General features: G+C 41.0%; 2 protein-coding genes across 5 annotated transcripts in view; both read left to right on the top strand.

Annotated features, from left to right (window-relative positions):
* The window catches only part of osr2 (odd-skipped related transciption factor 2), a 5,930-nt gene extending 2,690 nt beyond the window's left edge, over nt 1-3,240 (top strand). Inside the window, exons 1-4 of one of the 4 annotated variants that reach the window (XM_043256679.1) lie at nt 213-406; nt 1,208-1,815; nt 2,097-2,196; nt 2,417-3,240. In XM_043256679.1, coding sequence (XP_043112614.1) covers nt 1,232-1,815; nt 2,097-2,196; nt 2,417-2,599 — 867 coding nt within the window. In that variant the 5' untranslated portion in view covers nt 213-406; nt 1,208-1,231 and the 3' untranslated portion in view covers nt 2,600-3,240. Of the gene's footprint in view, nt 1-212; nt 411-1,207; nt 1,816-2,096; nt 2,197-2,416 lie in introns of those variants that run through there. The other 3 variants (XM_043256678.1, XM_043256681.1, XM_043256680.1) reach the window with 3 other exon arrangements.
* Nucleotides 3,241-4,605: 1,365 nt separating this feature from the next.
* Nucleotides 4,606-10,000, top strand: part of LOC122358112 (vacuolar protein sorting-associated protein 13B-like) — a 93,196-nt gene continuing 87,801 nt past the window's right edge. Inside the window, 3 exon segments of the mRNA XM_043257888.1 lie at nt 4,606-4,694; nt 6,637-6,801; nt 8,299-8,442. Coding sequence (XP_043113823.1) covers nt 6,655-6,801; nt 8,299-8,442 — 291 coding nt within the window. The 5' untranslated portion in view covers nt 4,606-4,694; nt 6,637-6,654.

Here is a 10,000-nt window from a genome sequence, read left to right as displayed (position 1 = left end):
GTGTGTGTGTGTGTGTCTCTGTGTGTGTGTGTGTGAGTGTCTGTGTGTGTGTGTGTGTGTGTGTGTGAGTGTCTGTGTGTGTGTGTGTGTGTGTGTGTGTGTGTGTGTGTGTGTGTGTGTGTGTGTGTGTGTGTGTGTGTGTGTCTCTGTGTGAGTGTCTGTGTGTGTGTGTGTGTGTGTGTGTGTGTGTGTGTGTGTGTGAGATGGCGGCGGAGGGGCGGGTCCGTGAAGCTCCGCCGCTCGATCGAGAACAAGAAGAGCGGGGTCCGGGATCAGAGCAGGTCCAGAGCAGAACCGGACTCTAAGGCTCCTGAAGCTCGCGCGCTCGTCTAAAGTGTAGTTATGAATTTGAGCTGAACTTCCTCGCTCTGTGTGGATTTACAGTCGAGCTGCGACCTTTGGCATTGTGGGTGAGAAAACAACTTTATTCAGTTTTAATAGAAACGCTCGGACTCTCAGGCGAGCTGCTGGGAATCTGAATAAAAATATGCTTAAATTACACAATTTATGACGCTGTTTTATTCCAAGCATAATCCTTTTTAAAAGTGTTTTTCCTCTTGTAAAGTTCGATTGTCGTGATCGGTAGCTCTAGTCACATCTGGATCAATGTGCAAGAAACGGATATTAATAGAGAAGCACTCTGTCTCTAGAGGTCAGAGAATTTTTCTTGAGCTGTAAATGATCGGTGATTTATTTGAGATTTTCTTCATAATAATATTGAAATGTTTTGCGAACAGAGTGAATCGGTCTGGACTCTGAAGATCTCCTACACTCCAAACTTTATCTCGACATCTCGGTGTCCTTCACAGATTTAAGTCGAGTTTAATATTAGGCCTGATAGAGTTTCTCGTCCACTTCCACGGATTCATGTCAAACTTCTGCTCTGGATTTCATTTCGGCTCGTTTCGTGATTTTTTTCCATAGAAATATACCTGTCTGTTTTTAACGCGTTTTCATGACAGCTCGTTTAATCAGAGACAGAAAGCGGCACGGGACACAACTTAAAGAAAAAAAACTAGACTAGGCTAAATAAAAATAATACCCAAAATATAACAATTCTGAGGAGAGTATAAAGGCATCAGCGCAGATGTTTTGCACGCGAGACGATTATTATATTTATTTCCTGTAGCCTGTAGGTAGCTGTTATAATTCGAGGAAAGAAGCAGCTTTTTTTTGGTTTGCTGACTCGCTGTGTTTGTTTTCTCAGGATCCCGCTGGAGTTTGGTCCGAGATGGGCAGTAAAGCGTTACCGGCGCCGATCCCGCTTCACCCGGCGCTGCAGCTCAACTACTCGCTCCTTCAGACGCTCAACGCGTTCCCCGCCGCCGCGGACCAGCTCTACGGCCTGAGCTCGCTCCAAACCGTGCAGATGAACCACTGGACCCTGGGCTACCCGCCGGTTCAGGGCCTCGTGGACCCGCGCTTCGCCTTCTCCGCCGCTCTGCCGTTCGCCGCCCATCTCTTCCACCCGAAACACGGATCCGCGACGCGCGTCGTCCCCGCGCTGCACAAAGACAGACCCAGGTTCGACTTCGCGAACCTCGCGGCGGCGGCGACGCAGGAAGACCCTCCCAAAGCGGGCGAGCTGGGCAAACTGAGCGCGGAGCTGGGCAAACTGTCCCCGGAGCGCAAGCCGGTGCGCGGCAGACTGCCGTCCAAAAGCAAAAAGGAATTTATTTGTAAGTTTTGCGGGAGACGCTTCACCAAATCCTACAATCTACTGATCCACGAGCGCACGCACACCGACGAGCGGCCTTACACCTGCGACATCTGCCACAAAGCCTTCAGGAGACAAGACCACCTGCGAGACCACAGGTGTGTGTGTGTGTGTGATGAGCTTTTATCATTCTGGTTGGGGAAATGCATGTGTCCCCGTAAATTCAAGAGGCTTAAACGCACACTAAATTTAGCTGAGTTTTTTTAACATATAAAAATGTAGAAAGTTTTCTGTAAGAAGTAGGGTAGGTGTAGGGTTTGTACTCTATGAAAAATACGCCTAAGCTGTAAACCACCGATCGTGTGTGTGTGTGTGTGTGTGTGTGTGTGTGTGTTCTAAGCAGAGATCCAGCCTGATTCTTTCTCTCTTGTTTTTACAGGTATATTCACTCCAAGGAGAAACCGTTCAAATGTCAGGAGTGCGGGAAGGGCTTTTGTCAGTCGCGAACTTTGGCGGTTCATAAAACGTTGCACTTGCAGGTAAATCTCGTCCTCCTTTACACCTTCTTTATATGAGAAAGACATTCTGCACGAACACGCTGTAGCTCTTAATTCAAATGACATGTTCGGGGCTGTCGATTACAGACGAGCAGACACGGGCCTTTATAAACATCTGGGCCTCAAATGTTGACACTGAAGCATACAATTGTGATGGAAAACTGAAGGGAATAATCCTTTGCTTGCTTCAAATCTTGAACAGGAATCTCCTCACAAATGCCCCACATGCGGAAGAACCTTTAATCAAAGAAGTAACCTGAAAACTCACCTTCTCACCCATACAGACCTCAAGCCTTTCTCCTGCGGCCGCTGCTGGAAGGTGTTTCGGCGCAACTGTGACCTGCGACGCCACAGTTTGACACACACCCCACAGCAGGACTACTAACTAGTGAACTAACGAGTGCACGCGCGCGAACTCTGACCCGTGTTGTTTGACGGACGCCGCGGACTAAACAGACTCTGTGAACTCATGTAAATAAAGTTTTTATCACCTGCATCTGAACCGGGAGACTTCAAGAAAGCGGCGGATCTGCTCACAGGATTCATAAAAAAGACAATAAAATGTGAGTGAGAAGAGACGGACACAATTCTGCTTTAATAAAAGACTTCTCTTTTTGTAAATGGTGACTGGGCTTTTGTGAAAGAAAAAAAAGAAAGAAAAGAATAATTCTTATAACGGTAATCTTTTTACGTTTTATTTTAACGTGTGAGTTCCTATGTTGTTATTTTTATTATCTAGTTTTAATTATCGTTAAAAATAAACTCTCAGAGGAAACCTATTTACCTTCAGAGCTTTCGAGTAGACTTCATATGAGTGTGTAAAAAGATTTCGTTTCTGTGACAGCTATGAGCCTGGATGGGAGCTGGCTTTGTTTCTTTGTTAGTCACACCATAGACATAACTCTTCATTTATTAATATGTCTCTGCATGTGAACTGAACTACAGTGGAGTTTTGGATGGAGATGAATTCAGTGAAATTCTGCAGAAGAACCTGCTGTTTGAGTCTCTTATTAAATCACACTAAACTCTTTTTATTTAATCATCAGCCTACAACTAATTCACGCTTTCTTAAAAATACACAACGTGAGCAAATGTTTTGTTTATATGAATAGTGCCATAAATATAATCGTTAGACTACTTAAAAAAAAAATAAAGAGAAAAGTCTAGACGCAGAAATACAGAAAGAAAGAAAATCTTTCTTTAGCAAAACAGACGGGTTTAGAAAGATCGTAAAATACGAAACAGAAAAAAGAAAAAGCTCATCTGGAAATTTGTACATTTGAAATATTAAATATAAAAAAGAACAATACGGTGCATGTGAATTATGAGCCCGTAAAATCTAACTCTTGAAATTAATAACAGGTTTATTTGTAAAAAAATCTTCAGTTAATTAAAAAACGCGTAAATCCTTTAAATAAAACGAACGACGAAAAAAAAGACGAACCGGTCTGAAACAGGAAACTGAAATGTTTCCCATCAAAGGCCTGTGATAAAATATTCCACAAAGACAAATCTCAAAGGAAGAACATAAAAATAGAAGAAATCTGAATGAACTCTGGTTTATAAACAGACTGCGATCAGAAGAAAACATCGACTGATTCTGCGTCAGATTTATAGATTTATAGAAATGATTAGAACTGAATCAGTGTTCAAAAACTAAACAAAAAAGACATCGACAGTATTTCAAAATCATTAGTAGAATATATAGGCTAGTCAGTTTTTAATAGCTATATTGGATATTACGTTTAGGCTTTAATAATTATGTTTAATTAGAATATAAACATTATATATAATAATTATATAATTATAGGAGAATAATAATAGTAATAATAATAAGTATATCACATTATGTCAGTATTTAAAAAGACAGAATATACAGTCTATATTTAATAAAGCTATATTTAATAAAGTCATAAGCCTCAGTTTCTTTCAGTCTGCGGCAGTCCTTCAGAAAATCTTCACATATTTATTTATGATTTCTTGCTTCATCGTTCATTAAAAGGTTTCTGTATCGGAGTGAATCTGAACTCGAGCTGAGCTCAAACAAACGCGTTCACGCAGATCTAACGCATAAATACTGTCTGTGTCTGAATGAAATAGAATTATTAGTATATTATTAGTATATGGACGGGGTATAGTAATGATGAATATTTCCATCATGATAATTAGAGCTCATTTAAACGCAGTGTAGTGAAAAGACGCGTCCATTAAAAGCTGAACTTCATCTAACTGTTTATATCTTCATGTCATGGGGTTATTCGTCGATATCGGTTGTGTTTGAAAGAAACTGACAAGAAATTTCACTCAAACTGTCCTGAAGAGCGGCTTCCAAGCGCGCGCACGCCTGCCCCCTCGCGCCCGCCCCGGTGCCGGAAGTGACGTGTGCACGCAGAGGATGACGCTGCGGGGTTGTGTATGCGGAAGTGATGTACGCGGCTTGTGTTTGTATTTCTGCAGGAGTCTGACGCGTCGGTGAAGCTGTAAGTGTGTGTGTTTTTTGTTTGTGTTTGTGAACGATGTTGGTCGAAGCTGGACCTCGCTAACAGTGTCAGCTTTAAACCGTACTTCAGTCTGTTTCTGTTCATCTGTGTTTGCGACGAAAGTAAACACTGGCTTTTGGCCCGTTTGTCTTTTTAAATTCTGTCAGAACATAAGCTGTAATGAGTGAAAAGAGTCTGTCATGTTTCGTGAAGAACAACTTCAGGGTTTGGAATGACTGTCAGTTTTGGGAGAATTATCCCTTTAACTTCTTGAGACAGACACAGGACTATCAAAATATAAAGGCTAAAGACAGGTATTATCAAATATATAATAAAGAAACAATAAAGGAAAGAAATGAATATAAACAAGAATACATAAAAGCAGCGGAAGAGCTGAAAAGTATTAAAAGTAAAAAAAAACAAAACATTTTATTTTTGATTGTCCTGATAGAAGTGTTTGTGAGGATCATAACCCTCTGGAGGGAGATTTTAGATAAACAGGTAACCAAAGTGAATTAATTATTTCACATTAGGCACACATTTATTCTTAATAGTATGCCTAATATGCTGAAAGTGGCAGTTTATTGTTTATTGTCTGGTCATATTGACAACATTAATAGAATTTACATTACATGACTTACCTAGATTATATTTTTCTGTTTAAAACGGAAGAGTCTGATAAATCAGTTTTGCTGAACATCACTGTTGTTTATTCTTAAACAGATTTTATCAATAAATCTCACTTAAGACCCGCCTCCTTTGATTTGATTGGCCACATCAATCATTCTGACACTGACGAACGAGATACATCATTAAAACACAGTTAACTTTCTCTAATTACCTTAGACTTTTATTATGTACATCCGGTGAAAGGTTACATTTTTGCTAAATTTCAATCGATAGATTCAGCAGCATTTTGTTCTGTTCAAAACTCTGTCGCTGAGGTTTAGCTGATCAGTGCCCTCAAAAGTGCTCTGTTAGAAATCGAGATTGAATTCTACAGTTATGTGTGTGTTTATATGCAGTTTTGGGGAGAAACTAGTTACACATAATCTATAAAACTGTAATCTGTTAAAGTTACTGAGAAAAAAAACTCTCAAATCAAAATCATTTGTTAGAAATGTAAAGAAAAATCTAAAAGTATTAAACAGTAAGCAGTTACATTATTTGTAATTTGTAATCCATTACATTCCCAAAAAAACCTTCCAATACTGTGTATATGTGCACTGGTTCGAGTGGTTTATCAAGTCAAGTCAAGTGGCTTTTATTGTCATTTGAACCACATATAGCTGTGCGTTACATAGAGAAATGAGACACTGTTTCTCCAGGACCTGGTGCTACATGAAGTCACACTTACAACAAAATACAAAAGAACTCACATACTGAGCTGAGACAGTGCCTTAGACACATAAAGTGCAAAGTGTGCGGACTAGTGCAAACAGCAGGGGAGTAGCGTGCAAACTAGTGCAAGAACACAAAATACAAACAACAATAAAGGGGATTTTGTTTGTTGTTTAATAACAACAGTGTGAAGCTGGTTTATGTCCACAATCATTTAGAAGGCTTCAAAACATGAACTAAATGGTGTGTTGTGAAAATCTAAAGTCCTCTGTAAGGGGGGGAAGGTTTAGGTAGAGAGCGACAGAACCTATATTTTGTACAGCACAGATAATAGGTGTGTGTCATGATAACTAAGACATGATTCTGGATCAGCATTACTGTCCACAGTGATAGACTTATCCCAGTCCCTGCCTCTAAACCTAACCCCAAATATAGTCCTAAAAATAGTGGGTAATGGAAGCTGATTAACAAGTGTATAGATCCCCTGATCATAAGACTAAAACAGATTCCTGAAAAATTATCCCTCAAATGTGATTGGTTGATTGGAATGTTGGAATCATGCTCATCGTGTGTGTGTGTGTGTGTGTGTGTGTGTCCGCAGGCGTGACGGGATGTCAGGATGCTGGAGTCCTATGTTTCTCCTCTCTTGATGAGTTATGTGAACCGCTACATAAAGAACCTGAAGCCGTCGGACCTGCAGCTGTCATTATGGGGCGGCGACGTGGTTCTGAGCAAACTGGACCTGAGACTGGACGTGCTGGAGCAGGTGAGGAAGCTTTCCTTCACTGATGTCCTTCTGTCCGGCTATATAGCGGCGCTTCTGGTTTTGGGATCTGCCGTCCAGAAGGATTGAAATAAATCATTCAGATATTTTCCGTCACAGTCTATTTTTATTCCTCCGGAAAATAATGCACTGCTTGGCCTTTTAATGTGAGTTTAGTGTCACCAGAATATCTGTGACGTTTGTAATATCTCCTGAGATTTCATTCGTGGTTTGCTGTAAAGTAGTTTGATCAAACTTCTTAGTACGAGGAGAATAATATCACGTCTTTGTACTTAGTTTTTGAAAATGTTTATCTTGGCATTCGTAGAGTGAACCTCAAAATTTGCTCCATGTTTACAGTTTGACGGATGTTACACCCATCATTTGCAAAAGGCACACATGCAGGAAAACTGCGTTTGTAAAACAATATTTTGGAAATAGCAGATTTTGAGGGGTACTCCACCCCAGAATGAAAATTGCATCATTAATCAAACCAGTAAAAACTTAGTTTGTCTTCGCAACACAACTTAAAATATTTTAGATGAAAACCGGGAGGCTGTCCCATCGACTGCCAAACAAACACCACCATCAAGAATCCAGCAAAGTATGAAAGACATCTTCAGAATACTCTGCCATCAGTGCTTCAGTCTGAATCTTATGAAGCTATGAGAATACTTTTTGCTCGCAAAGCAAATAAAAATAACTACAGTCACACTACAGTCGCTTCATTCAGTGATTTTCATTGACGCCGGAGCAGATGGATGTGTTCACTGTAATACACAGCATGAACCGGATAGCTATAGATTTAGAAATGGAAACGACTTTTAATCATATTTTGTGATCAATTCTGTGAAAAGTAGCAAAAGGTCAGGTGATTCTGAAATAATTCTGCATCAGTTTACAAAACAATCATATTTAAAAATGAACTCTGATCTGATATTTAGTGTAGACTGACCCCGATCAGAAAGCTTCAGATCAGACTGTGTGAGGGACTTGAACTTGAGCCATCATCTTATAAAATAAGATTAAAATCCAAAAATCAGCTGAATCCCTGAGAGGTGTCAGTGTTGAGTGTTTTCATATTGATTCTTCAACGCTGGCAGTGTTTCTGAAGGGTTGAAGTGGATGTTTGTGGATGTTTCCCTGCTCTCGCTCTGTCTGTCTGCTGTCATCTGACGCTCTCACGTACATGCAACAGAGTATTTGCTTTGCTTTCTTATTTAAGCAACACTGAGCTTTTGCAGTCGTAATATCTGGAACAGATCACTGTGTCATGTTGTGAGAATGTTTGGCTCCGCACACGCTCTGAGAGTTTGATGCAGGATATTATTAGAAGCAGCTTGCGTCGTCCCAAGTGGGAGTTAAACTTTCTCTAGTGATCTTCAATTAAAGCCGCTCTGGAATCCTGTCAGAACGCCTCTGGAAGCGTTTGAAGCCTTTGTGAATTGGTTCTGTTTGATTGTGAGTGTTTGACTGATGGTCGTGTGTGTGTTTTTGCAGGAGCTCAAGCTGCCCTTCACCTTCCTGAGCGGCCACATCCACGAGCTGCGCATCCACGTGCCCTGGACCAAACTGAGCTCGGAGCCTGTGGTCATCACCATCAACACCATGGAGTGCATCCTCAAGCTCCGGGACGGAGCCTCGGTCAGTGTCTGAGAGATCCAGAGTCTGAGATACGAGCTGAGTTTGTTTAGCCTGAATATTCTCTAAATAATATCCAACCGCTCGGTGCGACATCCACGGATCAGTATGTGCTTGCAAATTGGCATTTTTCGTTTTTGCACTTAAATACAATTCAGATTTTTTTTCTCTCTTAGAATTTGCTGTGTGTGTAAAAAGGACAGTATGGTGTTCACTCTGACTGAGGTCCATGGCACTTGTGGTGAAAGTGTGCATCTTTAAAGCATGCAAATATTACAATGGATTGAAAAGCTGGAGTGTTAGAATCACTTGCTCAGGTCCTGTTCAGCTGCTCAAAGGCCTTCATGTGATGTTTGTACAGAAAGGCATGTGAAGGGACGATCTGTGAAGTTGTTTGTATAAATCGACCAGTAGTTCCTTTATCCACAAGAGTCGTGGCACCACGAAAAGGTGATTATGACACAGTTTAGCCTCATTCAGAAAAAATCAGATTAATATCAGATTTGTGTGTCCATAAGCGCTCTTTTGTTCTAGGTTGGTTTCTATGGTGATGCGTGAGGACATCAAAAAGCTACACTAAATCCGATCTGAGCGGTCAGACTGAAACAGATTTCCAGAAATGTGATTTAAATAGGATTCCAGACCATGTATGAATGTAGCTCGAAATGGATTCGCACAAATTGGATTTCATTTAGTTCGTTGCCATTCAGATGATCTAAATATGATTTCAATCCGGTTTGCACTAAATTGTGGTTTGGGCTGACAGTCTGAACGAAGCTTTTGTAGATCTAATAGTGAGTTCAGTTATTAAATAACACGGAGATCGACTGCACGTCACAGACATCACACAAGTAGTGCAGTGTTATTCGGCGTTTTCACGCGCTCGAGCAGCACTCGTATAGGGACTCGTTGTGAGGGGGTCCTGAGGCCAGATGGCCAGTTAGAAACACATTTAGCAGGGAAGTCAATTAGAGCTGATTATAGCGGCTTCTGCGGAATAGATCTGGAACATATGCGTGTTTGACTGCACTAATATCACCCACCGCTGCAGCTACTGCCATGTGGAAACGAGTCAGGACGGGTTCTGTTAAGTTCCCAAACAGGTATTTGTTGCAGATGTGTTTCACAGAGCCGTCCCGTTCAGAAAGAACTGTTGGAAAATTGCAAATGACGTTCAGACAAATTATGTGCTGGTAAAGCTCGGCCCGGAGAGACCTGAAACCAGATGCAGATCCCTGACCATTTCAATTTAAACATGACATATACTTCATTACATGTTTGTGTGTAATGAATGCAACTATACAAATAAATCAAAGAAATGTAAATGTAATGCAAATTAAACTGGAAGAAAATGACAGAAACAGAAAAGAAACAGGTTGATGAGTTACAGGTGCGGGTCAGAGAGAACGTTGAGTGTGTGTTATGTCTCAAGTGGTGTCTCGGATTGTGTGTGTGTGTGTGTGTGTGTGGTGTCTCAGCTTGTGTGTGTGTGTGTGTGGTGTCTCAGCTTGTGTGTGTGTGTGTGTGGTGTCTCAGCTTGTGTGTGTGTGTGTGTGTGTGT

This window comes from Puntigrus tetrazona, chromosome 14 (assembly GCF_018831695.1).
Source record: "Puntigrus tetrazona isolate hp1 chromosome 14, ASM1883169v1, whole genome shotgun sequence".
NCBI lineage: Eukaryota > Metazoa > Chordata > Actinopteri > Cypriniformes > Cyprinidae > Puntigrus > Puntigrus tetrazona.
This window is presented reverse-complemented; position numbering and strand designations above follow the sequence as displayed.